The sequence below is a fragment of the Stegodyphus dumicola genome, chromosome 10, assembly GCF_044657685.1.
Source record: "Stegodyphus dumicola isolate Sdum_Otavi_A_Nest chromosome 10, ASM4465768v1".
Taxonomy (NCBI): domain Eukaryota; kingdom Metazoa; phylum Arthropoda; class Arachnida; order Araneae; family Eresidae; genus Stegodyphus; species Stegodyphus dumicola.
In genome coordinates, this window is record NC_140777.1 from 113,827,357 (window position 1) to 113,855,204 (window position 27,848).

A 27,848-nucleotide genomic window follows, 5' to 3' on the forward strand; every position below is an offset into this window, starting at 1 on the left:
AGCAGTCCTATATACAAAATTTCAACGTCTTGAGGCTATTTGAGTTATGCGAGATACGTACGTACGCACGAAAAATTCTGTTCAGAATTAATTTTAAAGCAGTTTTATAATTTTTTTTGAAGGAAAAGAGTATTTTATTCTGTCCTTACGTACAGATATCACGCAAAAACATCGTTAAATTGCATTCGATAGCGGTCAAAATGGATATTTTCATTGAAATATGCTGCCTGAAACTTTTCGCGATTACAATACTTCCTTTTTACTTCGTACAAGGAAGTAAAAATGGGAAAATCTATAATAATAAAGTACAAATACATAGGAAATCCCAATATTTATTCCTCTGTTCAAAATTTACTAGGTAAATCTTTATGCAGTGATGTTCGGATATACAGGAAACAATACATTTACGCACTGAATTCGTATTTGTCACACGAAATTTTCCTGTAACTTTAGAATGAGGATAGAAGATTATAACTGAACACATCATGCAATATGATTTAAAAACATATGAAATGAAATTTAAAAAGAGGTATATAAAAGCTTGCTAACAAATATTTAAGTCAATAAAAAGGGCCATTCTTCGAAGAGGATCCAAAAAACAGTTAAAAAGAAATATTTATCTGCAAATGTCCAGAACCATCAAAGTTTCAAGAGCTGCAACTCTAGCAGCATTCCATAAACGACGGATTCGGTAAATTATCGAATTTATAAAATTTAAAAATGAGTATTTGAAATAAATAAATAAAAAAAAGATAATATCAGTACTGAGAAAACGTGAGATCCTTCGGATTTTTTGCGCTCTAGCTAAGGAACACCGCCACAAACCCATAAACTGCATTTAAAAATGCCAAGCAGTGAATACTGGCCGCAATGGGCGGAGAATACCCGCGGCAACAAGCAGACGAAAACTAAAACAGAGGAGGTAATCAGGCTTTGTTCAGCAAGATACTAAGAAATTATTCCCCTCTCTTGAGAATTGTATTTTCGCAGCATTAGAAGCGCAACAATTAAAACCACGAGGAGAACTCTTACAAGAATTCGAAGTAGGACCACCGCGGACAGCGATGCACGAAGAAACACGTCTAGGCATAGAGTCAAAAAGAGTGCGGATGGTGTCTTGAGGGATGGCTCTCCATTCCCTTTCAACCATTTGCCACAGTTCGTCTTCTGAACGAGGCAGGGCCAGAGTCTGCAAGCGGCGTCCAATCACATCCCACACCTGTTCGATTGGTGACAGGTTAGGAGAGTACAGGTGGTGGCCAGGGAAGCATCTGTATACCTTGCAGAGCATGTTGGCAGATGCGAGCACTGTGTGGTCGGGCGTTATCCTGCTGAAAAATTGCAATAGGCAGGCCCTGCAGGTAGGGGATTGCCACCGGCCGCAGTACATTATCCAAGTACCGTTGGGACGTCATAGTGCCCTGAATACGAACTACAGGTGACCTGGAATCGTGGCAATAGAGCCCCAAACCATTATGCCACGTTGTTGCGCGGTGGGGCGTTCCACAGTTACTGCCGGATTGATTAAATCTGTCTCCACGTCGACGCTGGATAAACAGAAACGTGACTCATCTGAGAACACGACGTTTCACCATTCTGTCAACCACATCGCTCCAGTCCGGCACCATTCTAAACGTTGGCGTCTATGCTGTGGCGTCATTGGCAGTTTCCTTAACGGACGCTGTGAGTGCAGGCCACGTTCAACCAATCGACGGGAAATGGTTCTGGTCGGCACGGGAACATCCAGGGTATCCTGCACATGCTGCAGAATCGCGGTACAAGTGACTTGCGGGACCGCCACAGCTTGTCGTCGGATGCGTCAATCCACGCGTGCTGACGTCACTCTAGCTGCACCTGCACCCTTCCTTCTTCTCACATTTCCTTGTTTCAACCATGCTCGCCATAGCCGATGCACCGTGCTCGTATCCATGTGGATATCAGCTGCAATTTGACGTAAGGACCAACCTGCCCTTCTCAGTCTAATCACCATACACCTCGTAAAATCGTCTATCTGCTGGAAGTGCCTTCGTTGATGGCGGCATGGCACACGTATCCTCCGGGACAAAAATCAACTTTTTTCGATAGTTCATCTGGCAGAAATAAGGACACGAATACTGCCCATTCTGCACGTTCCTTCCCTTATATCTTACTTCACGTGCGTCGGAGAGCTGCGCATTTCACATCAGTTGCATAACTCAGTTACGTGCGTCTACTCTAAAATTTGCATAAATTTCTGACTACTCCTTCTTGGTCTTGCATTTTCAATGTCGAGCAGTGTATTAAACATTAACCATTCGTTAATACCGCACCTTACAAATTTTACTTAGACGTGATGGCATTAAACAAATTTAACAATGAAACCACACAGATAAAACATATCCCACAAGACCTCTTAGAAAGATGATAAAATCAATCGTCATTTAACCACAATAAGAATAAAACTGATCTATTTTTAGCGCGCATTTCATAAACTTTAATTGCCTCTAAAAATGTCCATTTTAAAAGATGGAATAAAAATAGCATGCAGTAATTATACAAAAGACAGTGACCAATGACTTGGGGGAAAAACAGAGAATACCCAACAGTTCTAGAGATATGAATGTTCAGGTACTGTTCAAAAAGTCTCATTTAATCCCCAACAGTAGACTATTTGCATTCAAGTCATTTTTAATTAAAATTTCAGATAAGCATTTGGGGTAAAAACAACCAACATTTTCTTTCCTACAGCTATTACGTTCGACGAATAGCAGTACAACATAAACACAACAACAAATTTGTTTTGTCATCAACCTAAAATCTCATTTTATTTCAAAACAAAGATTTTTTTACCAAACAAGTACTCAAAAATGTCTTTTGAACTGGAACAATACAATTTCTTCGTCTGTTACGAAACGGAAGTAAAAAAGGAGATCCGCAGAGGGCAAGAATTACTACGGAAATACTCTAGCTGCCTACGAAACGAGGGACAGGTTTTATCCGTAAACGATCAAAAGTAAAACTTCTTTCTAACCTCTATCTTTTCAGGGCTTTGGAGCAGACACGTATAACGAGAAAGTAAAACAAAACAACCGATAAAACCCACGGCACAGGATATCCGTAAAACAGACAAAGAAAATCCCCTTGAAACGAGGGAATTGGAGAGAGGAGGGCCACTAAAGCAACAGCCAGTATGTTTCTACGGTTAAGACGTGCGCTGCTGAACCAGACGTTGACGTCGCTCTTTCCATTTTCATTTCTTTTATTTTTACCCATTTCATATTCCTTCTGTCTATCTGTCTATTTATCTCTCTCTCTCTCTATATATATATATTGTATTCTTATATACATATAAGAATACAAAGTAAAACGCAATTCAAAATCTAATCCAGTTGCGAGCTAAAAATAGCAACAAGTGGCGGTAATACTGCAAAATAAATTAAAATTAATAATGCGTTTAAAATTCATCCCATATTCAAATCGGATTAAACATATGAGAAACCAGAAGCACACAGAACCAACTAACAAAAACACAAAGTTTAAAAACTTAAAATAATCTCAAAAACAAACTATTTGTGTCTACAAATCAGTCCAATCTTTACAGGCCGAAGCAAGCAGTGTAAAATTATAGCATCAAAAACAAAATTTGTCTCTGTTAAATTTGTTTTTGATACTATAATATTGTAATTCTTTAAAATTTTAATTTTTTTTTTTTTTTTTTTTTTTTTGTTTTTGAAGCTATATTTTTTAAATTTTTTACTATCATTTTCAATGAATCGGATGGCATCTCATTCACTCGAAGAGAACATGAAAATGTAACATTCATAAACAGGCAAAAAAGCAACCTTAATTTGTGGCAGATGTTTTTAGAGGAATTCTCTCGCTCTCTTTTTCAGAAACGGGGCGCGGAGGGATTCCCTGCAGAATTTTTTTTTTCCACTGATGAAGAGAACCTGAGTCTGATCATGCTCAAAATCGATATTCAAAATCTAAGCCAAACTAAGGGTGCTTTTTGCCTATTTTAAAATGGTTCAATAAAATTGAAAACAAGCTGTTTAGCTTGTCCATATATTCCCACATTTGAAGACCTTTTTTAATACTTCGCAATTTTATCATCTAGTTTGATCTTATTTGGCAACTTTACTTCAGTTTAAAAACATTATTCGATAATATACAGAGATCATATTAAGCGGCATGTACTGCACTAATTAAAAAACACGTTACAAATTTATTCTATGAAGTTATAAGTAATTTAAAATACTCTCAGATTTTAAATAAAATATATTGGAAATTGTTGAAACATAATATTTATTTACTGATTAATTTGGTTTAATAATCAGTAGTCTGTACGTAAAAAATACCGACAAGTTCTTGAAACATTATATTATTTAGATTTTGGTAAATCTATGGCGGAACATTCTCATTGCAGCGAATGGCAACATCCATATTTCCTGCGCAATTTTCATAAGCGCTCATCATAGCGCGAGGGTCAAAAACTTTTAAGGATTTTTGCATATACTACTGTTTACATATCATGTAAATATGTTTATTTTCATTACTTTTGTATTAATTACATCTTCTATCTGTAAATTTTATCAATCAATTTGTTTCTATTTGCATAACATATATCTTCCACAGCCCCTATGCTTTAACTTCCACATCAATAGTTCATTTTCTCTGAACAGCTCTACAGAAATTTGACGTCTCCCATTTTCTTTGCACATTCTAAGCTACTCATCAGTTCGAACAAGCCCCATGCCATCGCCGTTTAACGGCACAGAATTTTAGCGCTTATTCTCCATACACCGCCACGTGCCTAGGAGCAAATCGAAAGACATGCTATAGGGCACAGTAACTAAAGGCTTTTGCACCACTAGGATTCACGATCGCCAACAGATTCACTTCTCACCTACTTGTAGTTGATGTTAGACGTCGGCTACTGATTGTATTCATTTTAAATATTTAGCCTTTTGAAAGATGCATTTTTACCTTTTGTACGTTAAATAAAATTGGTTTTGAAATCTTTGTGAAATTGTATCCTTTTTGATCTTCTGACGGGTCTGAAGCATAATGACGTTAAACCATCACCATAAATCTAATAATCATTGATAGAATCAATCAATCAACAGAACAGTTGGTGGGATCAGTCAGTGAACAAAGTAGAATGCAAAGAGCCAATTAAATGGCTTAAAAGCATAATTACAATTAACGAAACGAATTTGTAAAAAAAAAATGATAAAATTACGGTTACTTTCTGGTGCAGTCCAATGACTGGTAACATTTAGAATTGCACAGCAGTTGACTTTGTGAAAAGCCCAACTATTTGCCACACATTTTAGTTTGCAGACAGATTTTCTTAACCCTGTTCAGCAGAGACTGGTTTATTATGCAGAGCAAGAGCCAATCGAAAAGAGAGGGAAAAACTTTTGACCTTTAACGGAATATGCTAACGTGCACATTACCTAAGTAAAATGAAGAAAATTCTTATTTTGTACGTGATTTCACATTTTAAAGGACCAAATTAGATAATTTGTAGATTAACTAGGCAATGTGAACATTAAGATGAAAAGTTAGATAGATCAATGTGAAAGTTAGATCGGATAATAATTTAATGAAGCGGGCATTTTCTGCGAAACTGATGGGGTAGGGGTACTCCACTTGCTTCACCAAGAGTTTCATTTCCTGGCATTTCCGTTCAAAGAATGTCGATGACACCGTAATGTCGCATTTCAGCTTTTCTCACTTCAGGTAGCACCCTTAAAACTGAATTGAGTGCCTACCAGATTAATTTTACTGACACCACATGTAATCTGTTCCGCTTCTTAATCATTGAATAATTGCTAACTAGCTAATTCTCTCACTATGAACAGAAATTCAAACATTAAAATCTCACATTTTAAAAATTTCGAAATAAACTGCGACTGAAACAAGGGAAAGGGAAAAAAAAAAAGATTTTTAAGGTAGACAGAGAGCACTTACTTCAACCAGAAAAGAGGGCCATATTCTCAATTTAAATACTATATAGTAAATTTGTTTGGCAAATGTCGTAAAAAATCCACATCTGTGTATATGGCTCAGTAATCTACCTCCACGATGAAACGCCAATTTTTAAAAAAAATCTATAAAATAATTAATCTATTTTTCATTAAAAATTTTTAGTAGTATCACTTACGATTTTCTTGAATTCGAATAATTATACTTTTAATTTAGATTTAACGATCAGTGTTCAAATGTTCATATTTTTCCCTTTGGCAGTGGTTTCAAACTTAAATTGCATACGGACCGAATGAACGATCTGAAAGTACAAGACGGGCCAAATTCCCACAGACACATACATAGAAAAGGGGATTTTTTTTTAAACAAAACCTTTTAACTGAGTTTTTAGGTTCGCGTCGGCAAAAAATTTTGATAGTTACGCTTCGTAATTCAAACGTATCGACAGCTAAATATTAAATTTTCGCACAGTCATTTACCTCAAATAATTCTAATGTGCTAAATAAACCGTTAAATAACTTATTTTAATGTTAAACTAAAAATAAACAAATTATAAAAGCTTTCTTAAGTAAAATAAATCTTGAGAATAATGACAATCTGTTCTCTTTCGTTCGACAGAAATTTTGCATACAGAAAAAATACATATATTTGTATGTAAATTATTATAAACTTTTTTATTTCTTACCAGCCGCTACGTGGATAGCCTTCGTCTGTCTTTTAAATGTACCAAAAAATTTACTAAAGGGAACACTAAACATTAAATTTTAAAATTGCACACAATTTTATTCTGCAGAACAACTTTATCCAAAAAAACTTTTCAATAAAAATGTATTACATATAAAAAATTAAATAAGCAATATCCCTTAATACAAATATTAATTATCCTAATAAATAAATTAACCAACTTCCCGTTGCCTTCTCTCAACAAACGTCCAGTATCCAAGAGAAATACTAAATTTAAAAACTGCACAGAATGATCGCCTTCATTTTTCCGAGTGGCAACAGTGCTGATATAATGAGAGAAAATTACCGATTTGATGCGATTTCATCAAAAAGCATAAATTAAAAAAAAAAAAAAAACCTCATTCGAATTTCTAAAAAAACGCTTTGAGGTGCTCTGGCTCTTGTCTAGATGCCAAATTTCGTAGCCTTGGGTCTACGCGCAAGCACGAACGAAAGACACACAAACACAGAGAGACAGATTCTTCCTTTTATACATGTAGATTACAACTTTCAGGCATCACCACACAGCGTTTTGATTTTGCTAAAGCTTGTAACGTTTAACAAATATCACTAGATACAATCTTCATTACGAATTGTGAATGCTCATCGGTTAATCTGATTTTTTTTTCATATATTAATTTTCAACCGCGGAAAAACAAGACTGTACACATATAAATAAATATACTTCCCAATAAAGCAATTATTCATATTGCAAAAATTTGTAACCGAGGTACTTTTTTTGATAAATATGAAAAAAAAAATCTTGAAATATTTTAATAAAATTTATATCACAGTGTAAATTAATTAGTTCCATTCATTGATATTCAGGGGTCATGGTTCCATTTGGGCTTGTGTATGACACTTTTACGATTTACATTTCGGCTTTTACAATCTGCTTCTAACCCCTCTCCGCCCCCTCCAAAATAAAATGCATATTTATTGGGTTACACTGCACTTTGGATTGCACAAATCTGCAGCAAAGGATCAAACAAGAAAACACAGAATTTTTAACACTTTCCATTCAGACACTGAGAGTAAACACTCAAATGTACAAAAAGTTTGCAACTGTAGAACACTGAGATCACGTGCGGATACTAGTATAGTATAACGAGCGATCTAGCGTTGAAAACAATTCGGTATACACAGCAATTGCAGAAATGGTCTAGCTTTTATCTTCGCAGAAGAGGAAAACAAAACAAATGACACGGAAGGAACTCGCCGATTAATTGCAAGGTGACGGGAGGAAGGGGTATCCAACTCAGTTGACCATAGGAAGCAGGACATCCACTCAACTTGATTGGGGTCAGCCATTGATTTTGCTACTAGCGGTAGAAGGTCGAAGTAGCGGTTAGAAGGCCCACTGGGTATTGGCAGTATTTGCCACTTTTGAATATCGCTGTGTTGTTTCCCGATTTCTTATGTTTAGGACTACGAGAAGAAAAGCTGTGAAACCATTAGGGTTTAACCAAATAAAGAAATCATAACGAATATTATAAGAAACTGCGTGATGAAAAATAAAATCACGTTCCCTGACAGTAGTATATATGCAATGATTATACTTAATACTTTCTTTCAACTTACATAAATAAAAAATGATAACCATACTGAAAGTAAAGTTTACATTTTAATGAAGTTGTGATTTATCACAATTCGTGAAACCTAGCAAAGATTTTAAATAAATTTAACTGAACAAACATACGTAGTTTCCTAACCCAAAATTTGCATTTTTGAATAATTATCTTCAAATTGTGACACAGTGCATCGGTATCCAGAAACCTAATTTTCACAAACTTAAATACATACACGTACACATACAGATCTAATAGACACAGAGTCATTATGCTGAATTACTCAATGATACAAAATGTAAAAAGAATTTCTGCAGCAGCGAAAGCAGCCTTTGTGATGGTATTTCAAATAGGATCAGGCTTTTCATTTATATTATAAGATCAAAACGTACTTCTGCTTAGATAAAACCAACGCAAAAATACAGAGTAGAGACATAAGGATATTTCAGTTATTAGGAAAGATGAAAAATGAGCAATGCCCTCGCCGGGACTCGAATCACGGACCTCTCGAATACGCGTCGAGTGTGCTGACCACTACACCACGAAGGCATGCTAAGAAGGCAGGAGAAATATCTTATATATTCCTCCTTTTAAAGGGCGACTGGGAATTAGAGGACCCAATCGCCAAATCCTGGTGGTAGAGAATCATCATCCATCGCCTTTTAGTTCGGGCGCCACTGTATAGTCATTGGATTATTTCGAAGCAGAAGACATGAAAAATGAGCAATGCCCTTCCCGGGAATCGAACCACGGACCTCTCGAACAAGTGTCGAGCGTGCTGACGATTACACCACGAAGCAATGCAAAGTAGGTGGGAGAAATACCTTATAACAGAATCAAGGGAATAGTTTTAAAAAAGTGAAACATTTTGAGAAAATTATGACAATATGGACAGAACAGCTACTTTAATATTTTTCTTGTTCATAAAACAAAAGCAAACCACTGTAACTGTGACCATAGGAAAATCAGTTAACAAGGGCAATTAATGTCTATTAACATTATTAATACATTACTACCATTAATAATACTTTACACTGGTAGTTAGAATCCGACATTAATTGCGGCAGCCATAAAGTTTTTACGATAATTCTGAAAGAAACGAATCCCGAGCTGATGCAGCCGTGGTTAGAGTGAGTTCTTGTCCACGGTATGTTCGATCCACAGCCCTGTATTTCTCTCTCCTTGTTGCATAAATTCTCTGGTTGACTGTTGAGTATCTATTTCATCGAGATAATAATCTCGTCATTCTCTCCTGGAAATAATAGCTGTGCAGAGGATTCTTCAGGGGCTAAAAGGAAGAAAAAAAGTCACTGGGCGTAAGGTAGAGTGAATAAAGCAGTATTGCATCCACGAGACTTCCCGTAATATTCATTACTTTCTGCATTGCATTAGGCGGAGCCCTGCATGCAGTAAATAAGTATGTTTGGAAACTCTGCAGCGCCTTGTCAATTAACAGAATTGTTCGACAAGCTCTCTGCACCCCCACGAAGACAACAGGTTTGCTAGTATGCTTCTGTGCATTGGCTTTCTCGGAAAGTCAAAAATGGGATTATTTTCGCTGCAGATTCTGAATGTGGTGTTTGGGTCGTATGGATAAAGCCTAGCATTTGTCCATCGTAACAACGTAAGCTAAAATGATTTCCTCAACACGACAAAAGTCATAAAGCTCAGAGCTACATCCCTACGAAACTGATTCTGAATGTCTGAAAAGTCATGACATAAGCCAAACGGCGACCTTTGATATAGGGAGAGCGTTATATAAAATGTTGCAAACATGATACTGGCTTCTGAACGATCTACTCGAAAATGATTCGAGATCATTCAGCGCCACTCTCAAGTAGATCGTACAAAACATCATCTTAAATTAGTGCAAAGTCTTAATGCGCGATGGCGTTCAGTTCATTCATTGTGCGTTTTTTGTCACTGATGAAGAAATACGCACTAGTTATTGTCTAGTAAGTTTTCTGGCCAAACTGTCTTTCCAAGCTATCTGTGGGAACGCTGCCGTCCTATGGTGATTTTCTCATATAATGGGGCGCTGATCCCATGCAAGGTCATCATTTCGGCATGGATTTTTTTAGCATTCTTTCGCTTCAGACTAAATATCGAATCTCCAGGCACCCATCAATGTTTTCTATGACATCGGCCATCTTGACTTGAAAACGTTAACTGGATACATTTCTACACATTTCAAGAATGTGCTCGCTGCTGTGCGGTTAATAAAAAGTACTAGTAATGTAATGTAATGTACGGGTGTGCTGCAACCCTCCTAGCCGATAATAATCGACCTCATGGTTGACACAGCATACCCAACAAAGATTTAAAAAAAAAACTATTAAAAATATCAAATCAAAATTCCCAATATTGTTGTATTGCCATTTATAAAGTTCATCAAATCCTTTGGAAATCTAAACTCATTCCTGCGGCAATAGAATTCCTTTATATTGCCACGATTTTCCCTAACATGACGCAATAATATGCAGTCTTGGACGAAATGTCGTGCACTGCCTTCAGCACTATAAAAACTGCAAAGACTATTATTTGTCAAATTAAATCTTTTCAGATAATCTGGGAAGCGCCTGTACCCAGTAATTATTTGATTGTAATAAAAATCGCATATCATTCTCATATTTTTAGAAATTTCAAAGTTCAACAAATAATCTTTCTTTTTTTTTTTCGAAATGTTCCATTTCTCTTTCTAGCAATTATAATAGAAATCCTTGATTTTACCAATAACAATTCTTTTTGATGCCTGAATATCGAATTGCCCATAGCAGCCTCTTTGGCCAGCATATCGTCCCTCTCGTTGGCTATAACACCAAAATGGGTTTCTTCCAGCTCATTTTCACTTCATGTATTTTCTCAACTTTTACAAGGAGATCTTTTTTAGACCAAAATATTAGTGTTTACAGCATCTGCTATTGCTTCCAAACCAATTAGTGAGTTTGTATATATATAAACACATGTTTTTACAGTCAGGTTTCATCAATCCATTTAACAGCAAATGTGATAGCAGCAAATTCGGCTTGAAAAACCGAACTGTAAGGTTCAAGTCTCATTTTGTTATAGTCTATTTCGATAAAAAAGTACTAGCATCTAGGCGCCTCATAAGTACTCACACCCCATTTTTTCCAAGAACAGACTGGAGGAAATGGAGTATAAGGTCCATGACATTATTAACCGAACTAAGCTTTTACTACGTTTCCTGAAAAATACACCGAGAGCTATTGCAATGTGACCACACTCCATTTATAACAATGGGCGCGCGCAGGAACAAAACCACTGCGCGTGCGCGGCTGATGTTGGAGTATATGAAGCGGCTATGCATTGTCTTTGCAAACATAGCACGATTAGCCACATAATGGAAAAGCAGCTGATTTATCAGACTCCGATAAAGGTCAAATCGTTATGGCCCTGCGACTGGGAACATGAATATCAGAAACGGCGCGTTTAGCAGGCTGTTCACGCGCAGTTGCTGTGAGCACATATCGAAAGGGGTGTATGGACGGTGAAGCGACAAGTCCCCAACCAGCAGTCTGTCGTTGACGACGCACTCATTCCAGAGGAGAGCGGAGATTGCTACGTATTGTTCGCCGTGACCAAAGAGCTACACCAGTTTTTTTAATCACCACCAGCTACAACAGTGGCGACCCAGACAGTGTTTCTCAACACACTGTGCAGCGTACATTGCTGCGTATGGGCCTGCGCGGCTGGAGGCCGAAGAATGTCCCTGCACTGACGGCACGTCATCGCCAGCTGCAGTTGAAATAGGCCAAGAAACATAGGAATTGGACATTTGAAGAATGGAAGACAGTTGCATGGTCCGACGAATTACATTTTCTGGTCCATCACATCGACAAGCGTGAGCTAACACGCCGATTTCCAATCGAAACATTGGCTTTCGAAAGCACAGTTGGACGGAGACAAGCCCGTGGCGAGGAAATTATGGTGTGAGCAATGTTTTCAAGGCGCACATCAGGATCTATAATCCCCACAGAACAATCCTTGATATCTGTGCGTTACGTGAACATCGTTGCAGACCAGTTTCACCCATTCATGATAACAGTATTTCCGCTGGGGGATGGTGTTTACAAACAGGATAATGCACCATGTCATAAGAGTCAAATCGTCCCGGAGTGGTTCAAGGAACTCTAGTCGCTTTGATGTTTTATCGCTTTCAACAAATATGCCAAATTTCAAACCGGGCCAGTTTATAAATTCACGTATATCTTCAGAAATTTGGAATAAAAAACTGTAATTTTTTCCAGGTATGCTTAGAAATACGTCTACTTTAAGATGACGGTAAAATTTTTATAGATTATAATTCAAAAATTTTTCGAAAAATTTATAAAAATTATTTAAAAATACAAATTTTAAAAATAAATCATAAAAAATGGGTGAATTTTATTTGGAATGAACCTAAATTTCGAAATGTTACAGGAAGAATAAAATAAGTTTAATAAAAAAACAGAGATTAATAAATATCTACCAAATTTAATTAACACTGAGGAGCTAAAATTTTGAGAGCTAATTTTTTTAAAAATTACTTGTGCGATTTTTACAAAACTTGATCGCTTGACGTAATTTGAGTCGTAGAATTGAAATATGGAAAACAATTAGATGTTATTTCTGAAAAAGTCCAATTTTGTGTCAAAATACTTATATTAGAACGATGCTACATATAAATCTAATACATATCCTAAGTCGCGCTTTCGAAACATGAAAAATGGTCAACCGGCCCAATAGAACGGAAGATATAGAACTGTCCCTTTTTTCTCCCCCCCCTCGCAGCGTACCTTACATTGTCTTAGGGGGACAGAGGAAGAGAGGACTCAACCACCAAATCCTGGTGGTGATGAAACTGTACAGTATTAGGATAGTTGAAGCTTTGACATGAAGCACTATTCAATTTATTATGGTGGCTAGCGGTCTTTCAAGCTCTATGAAATTCTAATTGTCCCTCTCTGACTTTTCATTGCTAATGTTCTTAAAAATCGAAGGAGCATCATTAAACGTGCTAATTCCATTCTTAAGCGTTCACAATCGAGAGACTGTCCTTAAACATCAGACCTTAGTGCAGTAAGATAATAAAATGAAAATTATCAAAAATGGAAGCTTACAATTTCGGATTTAACAATCGTATTACACACACATTATATAGAAGATTAATTGAAAAGCTAAAATATGGACATTACCTACGACAGAATGCAAGAAATTATTCTTTGTTCAAAGTCTATTTTCTTTACAAATAACATGAGCTTGCACATTTTCCAATGTTGCAATTCATATATATTTGCAGGTATTTTACCATTACACAAAGGAAAAGAAGTTGATGGGAAGAAATCCATCCATTTTATTTCAAATAAACCGTTATATGGGAGTGGTTATATGGGTTAATGGGAGGAGACATGGTGTTCTTCCAGATAACTGGCTAGACATGTGTCATGATAGCTGGGGTAAATAAACAGCCTTCACAGGACTACAGCCTCCGATTACTCCGGAGTAGGTTCGGGCTTGGTACTGTCGTGTCTGTTCCCTCAGCTGTTGTGGAGCTAATTGATGTATTTGATAAGCCTGAGTCCCTGTGGGTTGGACCGCCACAGCGCTAGTGACGGGGACTGACAAAGTGGATGAGCACCCATTCATAATTTAATCGACGTCGACGGAGTGGTGTCCAGAGGCTTAAGCGTTGATTACTCTAATCTTAGGCTTTGTATAAAGCCGGCTAGGGCTGTGGGAATCCCGCCCGCCCGCCCGCACGCCTATAAGCATTCTGTACCGCACCACGGGCATAGGGAAGAATCCATCCCCGTCATTGGATACGGATTTCGATGACATCATTTTCTCTACGCCTTTACTTTGGTTGGGGTCGAAAATACACCTTCATACCGTTTATTTACATTTTGATAGCAGTACCAAAAAGATTATTATCGTTGATGACGTGCGTTGAATTTCTATGCGGATTACTCTTATTACGGCACTGTATAGTATGATGAATTTAATATAAAAAATATAGTGCTTTTTCTTTTTCATAAAGAAGAAAATCAGTATCGCTAACTCCGTCAATGTGTATTAATATTATGTGCAGAGGCTTTTAATAAATGTATTCTTAATTTAAATGCCTTCATATTAAAGGTTTTGTGATTATTAATTATATGTTATTTCCATGTTAATGTCCATGTCTTTCACACTTCTAATATTCCGTTGCCTTAATGAAAGAAAACAACGCATTCAGTATATTCGCTGAATACACGTATATAAAAAACTTTCTTCTCTGATAAACACTATTTTTATTAATGATTCATGTTCATTCAACATAGATTCTTTGCAAATGCAATCTCCGAAAACAAGAGACAAGTCAGTTTTCACAAATAGCAAAAACGTTGGGAGCTAACATAATAAACAGTATATTCACGATATTTGTAGTCAGTCTGAAAAAATAAAATTTATTTTTGAAGTTAGACTACTATAGATTTGGAACACAGAAATAGAGATAACTATTCATAAATTGAATATTTCCCATAAATCTGTGCTTTATGAATACTGCCCGTTTTTTAATGTATAATATATTTGTACCTTTGCATAAAAATAGTGTTTATCAGAGAAGAAAGTTTTTTTTATATACGTGTATTCAGCGAATATACTGAATGCGCTTTTTTCTTTCATTAAGGCAACGGAATATTAGAAGTGTGAAAGACATGGACATTAACATGGAAATAACATATACAGTTGCAAAGGAAATATTTTATGCAATGTGAAAAGAACAGAATGCGACAAAATTTCAATCATAATATACTTACTAGCACATATACCTTTATATTTGAGTCGAGATCGTCGTGTAATCTAATGTGCTTTGCAATAAATTTATGAACTCAGTTATTTATATAATCTAAGCATTTGATATTGCTTCTGATATTAACAGCATCTTTGAAGGAATTTATAATTTTATTATTCCATAAACAAGATGTCATCCGCATGTCAATTTTTACGTCTGGCATTATTATTCAAAGAGTACAAATGATAATGTATAACTCATGCGCGTCATTTAACGAACTAAAACTGTAAGAATTCCGCCTAAACGTCATTACACCAAGAAAAAAATGATGTCATCAGAAAGTATGTTCAATCACAAGTACGGATTTTTCCCTATGCGCGTGGCGCGGTACAGAATGCTTATATGCCGCCCGGACGAGGTCTCTAGACCTCGGATACGAACAAACCCCGAGAGGCGCCTTAAATGAGGACCCAGCACAGGAATTGAAGGTTCTAGCGCCACGGCGATATGAAATGCAACTGACCTGCATTCACAGCACGAAATTCATAAGTTTATGCTTTTTGGGAGACCATCTGTGGTAGACACACATGGAAAATTGTGTGATGGAACTACCTTGTGAAAAATCAATATACAGGATATGTTCTGCTATTTCAAGCGTAGTGAATGGGATATCACCAAGCACTACGGAGCTGATCACAAAAGTACAGATGGAGCTGAACACAAAAGTACACACGGAGCTGGGGAAAAAAAAAAAAAAAGGAATGGAAGCCATAAAAGAAACTTTTTACAAATACTTAAGTGGCCAAGTCAAGGCCTATGGAGTCCTTGACAGCTGATATTACTTACAATCTCAAGAAGTCTATACTTGTCAGATATTGTAATTAAAATACTGCATATGCGGAAGAAAAATGCAAAATGGGTCTTACACTGACTTAGTCTAGAGCAACTAGAAGCATATGTGCATCACCGCATAGAAAATCTGTGAGTCTTAGAAGCAAGTAAGAAGCATTTTGGAACTACAGTGATCACTGACGAGACGCAGAACAGCTTTATAACGACTACCAGGAGGAAAAAAAAAAAAAATTAACTGAAATACTTATGTCTTGATATCAAATGAGTAACTACCGGTAGTGTCACGCCCTTATAGCTCTAAGCCAGGGGTTCTCAACTTTTTGACTAACCATCTAAACAAAAATTGACACCTTTAGTACCACTATTAAGTACTACTACCACCACTACTCTTGAACAAAGCTCAAATCGCATAAATTTACGAGTGTTAGAGAAAAAACTCAATCAGGATGTTGAGGTTTTAATTTTTGAATTTAATAGTTAAAAATACTTTGCTTCTTTGCGTACCACCTATTTTTCTCTTGCGTACCACCGGTTGAGAACCCCTGCTCTAAACCCAGGCTCATGCTTATACTCGCCGTATACTGCAGTGGCATCTGTTATTACGAAGTTCTGGAAACAAATCTTTTATCCAAAAAAGATATTTTCAATTTTTCAAGAAACTCAAGCATTCGTCTGTAACGCTATTAAGTAGCATCGCATCTTGAATAAAAATGCATTACGGTTGCTTGATGACAGCACCAGACCTTATCAACATACGGTTTAAGGAATTCGATGGACGACACCAAAACTAAACTGGATTCATTCTGTTTCGGTCGAATTTAAGCCCATGTGGTTATGAATATTTCCGTCAATTAAAATGGCATATCATACCCCGATGCAGATACGTTTGTTGTGGCAATGAATAAGGAAATTCATAATGAGAACAAAAATCAATGGTAGTTAGTTGTATGAAAAATTGCTGTACCGCTGGAAATCTTGCAGTGATACTCATACACAAATGTAATAGCAAATATATTCCCATCCCTAAAGAACTTCCTTTCCTCTTCTACTAAATACTTCACCAGTTTGATGAGAAAGTTGTGGCAGGTCTATCTACTTACCCTTTCTTCTGGCCGTAGTTTTTATATATGCAGCATATCTTCAGTGTTTAAGTGTCACTCAAATGCAAAGTGAAACAAAATTAGCTGTGCATTTTAATATACCAATATAGCAATGATCATCAGTTTTGCATACAGCCGTTTTACAGTTAACGCCCTAGTATGTTATATGCAATCCAATAAACAAAGATTACAACCGCCCAGGAGGGATCTGGTCAGTTATTGCAGACTCCCATACTGAAAGGCCTGGATTCGAATCCCGAAGAAGGCATGGATGTTACAAATGTCTGTACGGCATGGGGCACACAAATTACATGACGAGCCGAAAATGCTTTTGAGCGGTCTGGTGGTAAGGAAATAAGGGTAGAAGACCTTCAGACTCGCCTCCGAGGCGATTTCTCTCAAAACTGAGGCGGAGTTGGGTGAGGTTGTACTGTCACCAGGGGCGTTGCTAGAGGGGGGGCATCTGTCCCCGGGCGCAGAATCCAAGGGGCGCCAAACTGATGTTACAGCATTTTAGAATTAAATGTTTTCCATCCTTGGCACGCAGTAGGGTGCGCGAAATCTTCAGTTGTCCCTGAGCGCTGAAAACCCTAGCTACGACTCTGACTGTCACTTATAAGGTACTGAAGACACAAGCTAATGACAGATGCAATCATGAGCTCCTTGCAGTCAGGTAAGTGAAATGAACAAAACGATGATTATACAAGTCTGCTTAAATGACAAAGTCCAAGATTTAAAACATAAAATGATTGTATAATTACATTAATACACTGGAAGGAACAGGAGAATCCATAATATAGCCTGGCTTGTCAATTTCCTGCATTCCAATTTATAATAAACACTCGAATTTCTAATGGAATGTTTGAGAGCAGGAATAGAGAGAATTGACAATATATACATATATAATAACAACAGGCCAAATATCAATATATCTAAGAACTGTTTGTGAAATGATATTGACCATTTTATATTATAAGCGAGGAGGGGGGAGGAAATATTAATTCAAACAATCAGTTACAAATGAAATTTAAATTTACGTGTAAATAAATTAATTTAAATTTACAAATGAAATTTAAATTGAAACAAGAATTTAAATTTACGTGTCTGCCAACAGGCTACTAAGCTCAAGCAGTTATTTTTTAAGTATTATTAGGCATTTGCGCCCTCCTTTCGGCATGCCTTCGTGCTGTAACTGGATAGCATGCCGGACTGGTAATCGGGAGGTCTGGAGTTCGAACCTCGGAGAATGAATTGTAGATTTCTTCAATTTTTTGACCCCGAAAGAAATTATGACTGTGCAGTGACGCCCGAACCACTAAAAGGTGATGGACGCGTCCCCTCATCCTCAACCGCCCTTTAAAAGGGGAGTATATAAGGTGTTTTATCTCACCTTTCTCAGGCTTTCGTGATTTAAATGGATAGCACGTCTGTCGCGTAATCGATTCCGGACCTCCCGATTACGCGAGGTCCAGAATTGGAATCCAAACTATCGCAATGAACGTTTCCTGCTTCAAAACACCCTAAAGACTCTAAATCATTTTCGAAGAACTATTTTTGGAAAGGTAGAATCTTCACATAACTGCACGAAAATATTTGACACATTTATTACGAGATTCGCGTATTTCATATTTTCTTCTATCAGTTAGCAAGTTACCAATAATTAAATAACAGCCATCGATTTTTCAAAGATTTTAGGTTCTGAGAACTTAACTTTGTTTTCAATATTATAATATAAAACTACATGTATTTTATATTACAGACTAGAAAAATTGAGCTGTAATCCACTTTATTTGAATTTAGATTTATTATGGTTACAGTAACTGCTTATTAATTAAAAAATATAAATATTTTTTTTTAAACAAATATCAGAGCTGCCTGGAAAAATAACTCCTAACTGCAAACACTAAAGATGCAAAAGAATCAAATAAGTCCCATTTTTTTACTGACATTTTAGTATATAATATAAGATTAGATGACTAGTTAAGTTTAAAATTAGTCGCTAAATAATCGTCTAACTGTTAGATTTGTATTTATCCTACTATTTTAATAACATCAGGAGTTCCTTTTTATACAAAAACAATGTATTGCATTATTACTAAGAGTTAATGAGCGGAGAGAAATTCTTCCTTTTTTCTATGTAACATACGGTACTATCGAAACAGAAATACATTGCTATCAAAATCGAAATTTTATAGAAAATTTTTTTAAATGTTAATCTGAAAGCTAGATAGAATTAAAAATGAAAAAAACTGCTGAAAGCACTCAGAAAATTAGTTCTCGAGTTTAAAACTTAATATATGCTCTTTGGTCATGCCTATGACAACCATCAAAATGAGTGATTTTTTTTTAATGAAAATTTTAAGATCATATGAAATAAGCAATAAGCATTGAGTAAATCTCGTGTTTTCATTGGCGCAAATACACCTTTTCTTGGTGAGATTCATAAAAACATACTATCTCGTTTAAGAACAGAAATTAGCAGAAATAGAGTTAATAGGTTGGCAAGAAGAGACTAAATTAGCTCCCGAGTTTACACTTAAGATATGCCATTCTGCCATCATGGCCATCATCAGAACGAATGGCCGATTTGGAGATTTTAAGTTCATACGAATTTAGCACTGAGTAAATCTTATGTTTCATTAGCAAAAATGTACCTTTTTGAGGTGAGCTTTATAAAAACACTATCTGGCTATATCACCAGTATTCAACAGATGTAAAAACAACTAAGAATCTAACTTAGCCCCGGCCTCCTATTGCAAATGAGCCCTTCTAACCACTGCGCTAAAAAACTGTCATCTATCTTCCTTAATTTTGTTTAAAAAGTGTTTATGTGAAACAGACTAAAAGAAGGTAACAGCCATAAAGAGCAAGAATGTTTGGGAAGAAGGTAGATGTTTAATTTTTCCAGCACTTTAAATCTGACTTTATAAACTCTATCATAAAATCATATCGTTTACTGACAAATTTATCCTCTCAATGACTTCTTTGCCGTATACTTTTATTTCAAACTATTTTGGCCATTTTAACAGTCAGGTAAATTCTTTGTTGCAACAAAGAGCTTTAAAAATACCTACACGAAACAAATAGATTAAAGAAAATTCTCTTATCTTGTGTAGCCTAGAAACAACCTCAAAAGAAAGCTATTACTGTTAAATTAATTTTTGTTACCTGAACAACTCAATTACGTATAATTCGTGTTCCATATATATCTTTTTCTTCTTTGGTCATGAGACATTGCACTTTCCTTCTGTAGAGAGAAAGAGTCTTTTCATTTCCCCCCCCCCAACATACTGCCGTCATCCTTACAAGGCCTGCATTCTTAAAAAAGGCGCCTTTCACTAAAATTAACTGATCTACTTTACTCTCGTACTCTCGTACACTTACAGAGTATCTATATAATTTTTTCTATTCTAAACTTAATCATCTTCAGACATTTTATCATTGAGATAGCTAAAATCGCAATTAAATATCGTAAGTCAGAATATGAAGTTAACTATTAAGACACAAATTCATTTTCATTTACAATTTGATAGTATGCTTAACCAATGTCATACACCACTTACTAGTATCACATATCACTTCGATAGTATGCTTAACCACTACTAACTATATTACAAAATTGAAAACAAAGCATATGTTTAAAGCTTTAAAATGGAGTTAAATACAGAAAACTAAAGAAGTGGTACAAAAAACAAAAAGAAACTTTAAATAGTAGTATCCTAAATATATTCTAATTATTGGTAAACTCTGAATGAAAATAAAAGTTGATTGTTTAAAAATAATTTTAAAACACATAATTTTTTCTAAATAAGTTCATAATTTTTTTTTGCAAATATAAAAAATTAAATAGAAAATCTTCGAAATAGATAAGTTTTTCTTATGTGACGGAAAATGTGAGTTTATTCATTAAAATAACGCTTCCCAAATGCTATTCCATGCAATCCTTTGGTTCAATAGGGTAGCCAGATTAATTTATAATATATGTATTTAATGTCTGTAGGACTGCATGTAAGTAAGTAATAAGTCTTTAATACATGTCTGTTTGTTGTAGACACATCACAGACAATAGTACATGAAATTTTCTAGCAAGCATAACCTTTCAGGATCAGCAAGTAACACTTTCATACATTCAGTTAGAAACAATCATTAGCTTATGATTCTTCATGTAATATTTTTATATTGTTCATTCCTGCTCTGACATTTCCTTGGAATAATGCTCATGTATTTTTAGTTTTTCGGGAGACTTTTTACTGAGATTTTTGCAAAACAAATTTCATCCTTACACAAACACTTAAAGGGAAACTATGTACAGTCTACGCCCATTATTAACATTGACCATTTGGTGTTAATGTCAATTCTAAAGTAAGGACATAGAGATATATCAAAGGGTGAAATTGAAAAATATACAGGGAAAATGGTAATGAAAGATGAAGAAGTTATAAAAGATACAGAACATATTTGTGAGTCTGATATAACCAAAACAGAAGTTCAGATACCATATGAAAGTAAGCAAGCAAGAGTTAGAGATGCCCTGATACCAAAAATTTTTAATGATGTTATGAATGGACTGTTTGATAGAGGTAATAATTTTGATAGTATACAATTAAAAATTTATTTAATTACTTCCCCCCCCCCAATGGGGGAATTGCCTCAGCCAACTTTGGCTTCGCCACAACTAAGACCTTCTGGTCACTTTATTATGGAGGCACCTCTAAATAGGGGGCTACCTTTGCCTCCTATGAAGGGACAGACAGTTACACCCATGCCTTCTCTGAGATTTGAATCCGGATCCTTTGGTATCACAATCGGCTCCTCTAACCACTATACCATCTGGGCGGCTCCAAATTTATTTCAAGTGCTGATTTCTATTGCAGAATATTTATGTTGTGTAGTCATTAAAATTAATAAACTGCTAAAATGCTAACATAGTATTTTATACAAACCACTAAAACCTGACACTGACAAGAGCCCTAGACAGCAAGAACATTAAAGGGCTGTAAAAATACATCAATACAGTATCACTTCAGAAATGAACTAATGAACAGAAGAATAATAACATTCTTTTACTTTTATTCATTCTTATGACATTTAAAATACACCCTACACCCGAGTTAATGAGAGTAAATTTAGTTACAGTAGTAAAATTTGTTTATCTTAAAGTTTTATGTTTTTGCAACTGTTACAAGAGTTAAGAATTTTCAGCCTACCAGAATAGTAACTTACTGATTCACAATAATTTTTTTAAAGATTTCAAGTGCAAGATAATAAAGCTTTTGCTCGATAACTATATTACCATTAAAGCAATTTTTTAAATCCTAGACACAGGTTACTAATTAACACAATTTATAACTTCAGAGGTTTACTGTAACTTTATTAATTTACTTTATTATATTTTCTAAATTGTGGGAACCTAATTGCCTTTCCTAAGGAGATACACTCATAGGAACAATACGATAAAGAAAAACCAAGCTAAAAAATTTTTGGAAGTTACTTATTTTTTAAATTCTTTGAATCAATGCAAGTGAAAAATAACTTACCATTCAGTAAGGTAAAGGGTTTTGCTTCACATGGAAACTGGCCTAAATTGCTTTCTAAATGCTAAGTTGGTCAACAGAAATTCCAGTAAAGCATTTAACAGCTAGCCATTGGAGGTCAGCTTCTCCATGCACTTTTAGTTTTGGATCATCACTATCAGAGTTGGATAGTGATGGGAGGAAGCAAATTTGCGTGAAACAGCATAAGAATCCCATATGGTCAGTAACATGTATATTTGTTGATGGCATCCTAAGGAATGGTGCAGGAGGTCATTATCTAGTAACAGCATGCAATGCTAGCCTAAGTTTCAGTAAAGGCCAAGATCTCATTGTCACTGATGGCATGGCATTTCGACGGCAGAGGAAGGAGTGCAGTTAAGAGGCGCCAGGGATAGGAGACAAAATGCTGGGAATGCACCTCCTTGTAATACCTATGTCATACGTACTACATTCCTTCCGACTCAGTCACAAGGGTTGAGATTTTTCCACTTGCATACCAAAACAAACCCACATAAAAAATTCAGATTTTCCCCTGAAAAGAATCCATCCCCTTCTCTTATAACTTCAAATTAAGATCCTTTACCTGTGTAAATATTTTCCCTGCAGAAATGGCAGCTCCTGAACACAAGTACACTGTTTCTGCAACAAACCAACTTAAAAAAGTGATGACAAAAACTGGAAAATAAATTAAGAAACAATTTTAAATTATTCCAGCACTATGATGCAGTGTTAAGAGTACAGTTAAACAAAGGGATTATTGAAGAACGTCACTTCTAGGTACCGATTAATTCGAGTTACTACCTTCCTCATAAGAAGTTCTAAAAGAAGAAAATTCCACCACTAAGTTACACATTGTGCATGATGAATTCTCTAAGGGTGAAAATGAAGTATCTCTTAATGATTGCCTAGATGTAGGAATAATCTTTTACAAGATTTGCTTAAGATAATAGTAAATTTCTACAGATTTAAAGCTGGGTTTGTAGTAGATATCAAGAAAGTGTTTCAGCAAACTTAAAATTATTTAGATTTGCAAGAGTTCCATTTGGGGTCTCATATAGCCCATTTTTCCTCTCTGCAATGATTAGATTGCATTTAAAGAAATATACTGAAAGTAAAAGTGATGCTTGCCAAATGCTACAAAATCTTTATGTTGATGATTTAATTTACAGAGCAGACACTGCAAAGAAGGCTTTATCCTTGTCTTTGGACGCGCACGAAATAATCACAGAAGCCAGCATGAAGTTACGAAAATTTGCCACAAATTCTGAAGAGCTGAAGGACATACGGACAGAGAAAAAAATCAGCTGTCAGCCGGCCTCTAACTTCAACGATATGCCACTGAAGGTTTTAGGACTTGTATGGAGAAACGGACGATATCCTGAAGACTGCTTTATCCAATGTTTTAAAAGTGATCGAGCACTTTGATGAAAAACAAACTACAAAATGCACCGAGTTAAGTACACATGGCAAGATTTTCGACCCCCTTGGGGTGACTATACCTTTCACTATCAGAATGAAACTTTTATTACAGTCAGTCTGGGAGAGAGGAATTGGTTGCGATGAACCTTTACATAATGATCTGCAGTCACAGTAGAAGGAATGATGTATCGAAATCAGCCATCGGCCAATTTGGCCATTAAGAGAAGCTACTGCGAAGATTTTCTATAGTGCAAGTGCACATATTTTCCGATGTTAGTTTAAAAGCATATGGAGCAGTAGCATACTTAAAATCATGATCCAGAGCAGGCTGGAATACAAGTTTCCTGCTAGTTAAATCTCGACTGGCACGAATTAAGTAAATTACACTTCCACGACTCGAGCTTCTGCAAACTCTAATAGCAGCCAGATTAAACAAATATATATTGTCCATATTTACTTTCTTAAACCTAGTGACATATTTCTTTGGACTGATTTGCAAATATGTTTGTGCTGGATCAAGGGCCGTGCTCGAGACTCGAAACAATACGTCTCCAATCGTGTTGCAGAAATCCAACAGAAGTCGTGACCTCAAAATTAGAATTTTTGTCCATGGAAAGAAAACCCAGTTTATAAAATTATGGGAGGGGTAAAGCACATTCTCTTGTGTTGGATAAGCTTTGGTGAAATGGACCTAGTTGGCTTCAGGAGTCTCAAAACCCGAAGTTCCAAACAAACATTAAATGTCAGGACTATGCAGACATTAAAAATGAAAGGCGGTTTAATATTACATAGATGTCATTTGAAGTTCAAACAGAACATGAACCACTATTTAATTTGAATAATTATAGCATGCATAGGGTTATCCGAATAACAGCATGGATAACGAGGTTTGTTCATAATATCAAACCGAAATCTGAGAAGATAAAAGGATTCATGGCAGAACAGGAATTAACTGAGGCTGAAACATTCTGGGTAAAATATGTTCAAGAAACAAAGTTCAAAACAGAATTAATGTAATTATCTTGAGAAAAGGCAGTGAATAGATGTTCTTGATGATTGGCCTTGACTAAATTTGGATGAAAATGGACTTGTACGTTTAGGCGGATGGCTTCAGAATTCATGTTTTACTACTAGTCAAAAACTCCCATGGCTAATTCCTGGAAAGCACCGCTTTACAGAATTGTTAATTACACAAGAACATCAAAATGTGTTACATTCTAGTGTTTCTGACAGGCTCGTACAAATTAGAGATCGTTATTAGATACTGAGAGGCTGCCAAAGTTCAAAAAGGATTCGAACAATTGTTATAAATGCAAAAGGTTCAAGGCACCCACGAAACTCATATAACAGCTACACTACCTCTCGACAGAGTTAAAGAAGCGTGTGCTTTTGAGGTTATTGGAGTGGATTTTGCTGGGCCATTGTATGAGAAAGGTCTAAATGAAAAATGAATCCATTGCCATTTTCTCATGTGCAATAACTCGCACTTTTCATTTAGAAATGGTTTCAGGCTTAACAAGTGAAAAATATCTTCTTGCTTTTCGATGTTTCATAGCAAGACACGAATTATATAAGGTCACATACAGTGACAATGCAAAAACTTTTAAATAAGCAGAATAAGATCTCTGAAGATTATGGACGTCAGTTACTGATGATCAGGTGATAAATAATTATGGGAAAAGGGGGATCAAGTTTAAATATATGGTAAAAAAAAGGCTTCTAGGTGGAGAGGGTTTGGGGAGAGGATGGTACACATAATAAAAGTTTGTTTGAGGAAAATTCTAGGAAAGGCTTTATTATCTGAAACTGTAATAATGGAAATTGAAGCTATCATTAATTCTCGGTCAATTACTTATGTATATAATGATCCTTTTGAACAATCTCCTCTAACTCCTCCTCATTTCTTAGTAGGTAAAAGACTGACTAGCTAGATCTACTAACAATGTTACCTGCAGCAGAAATGCTATCCTGAAAAGGTATCTATATTCTCAAGGCTTGCTGAATAACTTCTGGCACAGATGGTGCAAGGAATGTTTCTCCAGTTGAAGATACATATTGACTTAAGTGCATGAGTTCCAGATGAGTGATGTCATTTTAATACAAGATGACCAGTTACCTCGCCATACTGGCAGCTTGGAAAGATTCTGGATATTCAGAAAGGAAGAGATAAAAAGGTGCGCAGTTGCACGTTGAAGACCTTTAAGTAGTATGTTAAGGAAGCTAGTGCAATTACTTTATTATTTAGAACTTTAGAGGTTTGTAAAGATATCTTAATTTAATTTGACATGATTTAATCTTTATTTCTGATGAACTTCTTCATCCTGGGAGAGTTTGTCGCAGAAATTATGCTAATACAATGCTGTCTTGCCACAGCGAGTGATGATACAGACTTTAAAATGGGTCATGATTTTGTACAAAGTGCTTCTTCTTCTGTGTTTGCTTCTGCGGAGAAACCTCTATGATGCCAGTAACTGGTAATCCTGTTGCATTTAATTTCTATCGCCAAGTGGACAATGCTTGTGTATAAAGAGAGCTGCTCATCCTGAATACAGAAAGCTTTTATCTCTTACCCAAGTGTCATTATTTGGAGTCAGACAAACAGATAATTTTCAATACATGGCACGCAAATGACTGGGTGCCTCACAGGCAGACCTCCTTCATGAAGGCTTCTACACACAGTTGATGCTGACACCAACCTTCCAGTGGCAGCAGTGAGGGAGGATCTAAATTAAGTCGGAGTTGAAGTATATTCCTTCTTGTGCATAACAACAAACATCAGTCATCAGGACTCATCATAGTGTTGCCTGTCCTTGGCTGAACATCCTGGATGCTGAATCTGTGGTTTAAAATTGTTGCTAAAGTCTATGCTTATCACTATTTTTGTGATTTTTCCTTAACTTTTGGATACCAGTATATTTTCCTCTTTCAAAATGGCCTGCACATTGCTTCAGCATTAAAACAGCATAAAAACGTGTCCAAAAATTGATTCTACAAAATTAGAGAGATTACCAAACAAAAATTTAATAATTTTTCAATTAACTGACACTTGAAATTTCAATTTCACAAAAAGGTTAAAATTTTTATAAATTATAAATGCAAATTATAGTATTCTATAATTATTCTAATATTCTAATGAAAAACCCTATATTTAAAATAGGAATATGTATGAATCTATAATTATTCTAATAAAATGGCCTTGTTGCTGACAGCTTATACCCGCACATTACATTTTAAAAATATTATTTATATTAAGTTTAAAGAAACAAATTTACTCATAAGATTTAAAATTTGAAATATACTAATTAATTACCTGAGCAAATTAGATCTTAAATAACTGAATTAACCCCACAGAAATTTTAAATAAGATTTAATTAGTATACAACAGTATGGAGGAAAGCTCAAGGTTTCACAATGGAACCAGATACCACTGGTTTGTAGTTGTCCCTATTGATTTTACCAACTTTATTTTGTATGACAGTAAAGATCTTGTTTTTTAATAACGAAAATGATGATATGCCTTGAAATATAATTTTTTTCATTCATGGAACATTCAAATGCAACTACACGCAGTTACTGGCAAATGGAGATAGTTACTGGCAAATGGAGATAGATAACTGACAAATATTTATCTAGCTTGGAAATTCCTGAAAATGCCAAACAACAGGCTCAGTAATTAAATACTTTCGTGGATTCATAATTATGGGTCCCACTTATTTCCAGCTGTATAGAAACAGAAATAACAACTTACCCATGAAATTCTATCGAGGAAGTTACTAGCGAAGAAAAGGCTTCATGATGCAGATTTGAAAAACTCAATGGGCAAATATAAAATGGTGGTTACGAGCATACACTTATACCCAATATAAAAGCTTTATAATAAAACATTTCAAGCACTAAAAGGAAAAGT

General features: G+C 35.6%; 1 protein-coding gene across 5 annotated transcripts in view; it reads right to left on the reverse strand.

Annotated features, from left to right (window-relative positions):
* LOC118185875 (membralin-like) overlaps positions 1-27,848 on the reverse strand; it is a 209,952-nt gene that overhangs the window by 15,587 nt on the left and 166,517 nt on the right. The window contains exon 10 of one of the 5 annotated variants that reach the window (XM_035355797.2): positions 25,965-26,929. The exons of the other annotated variants lie outside the window; for them this stretch is intronic. Within the exon in view, the coding sequence (XP_035211688.1) occupies positions 26,797-26,929 (133 nt within the window). The 3' untranslated portion in view covers positions 25,965-26,796. Of the gene's footprint in view, positions 1-25,964; positions 26,930-27,848 lie in introns of those variants that run through there. 5 annotated transcript variants of the gene reach the window in all.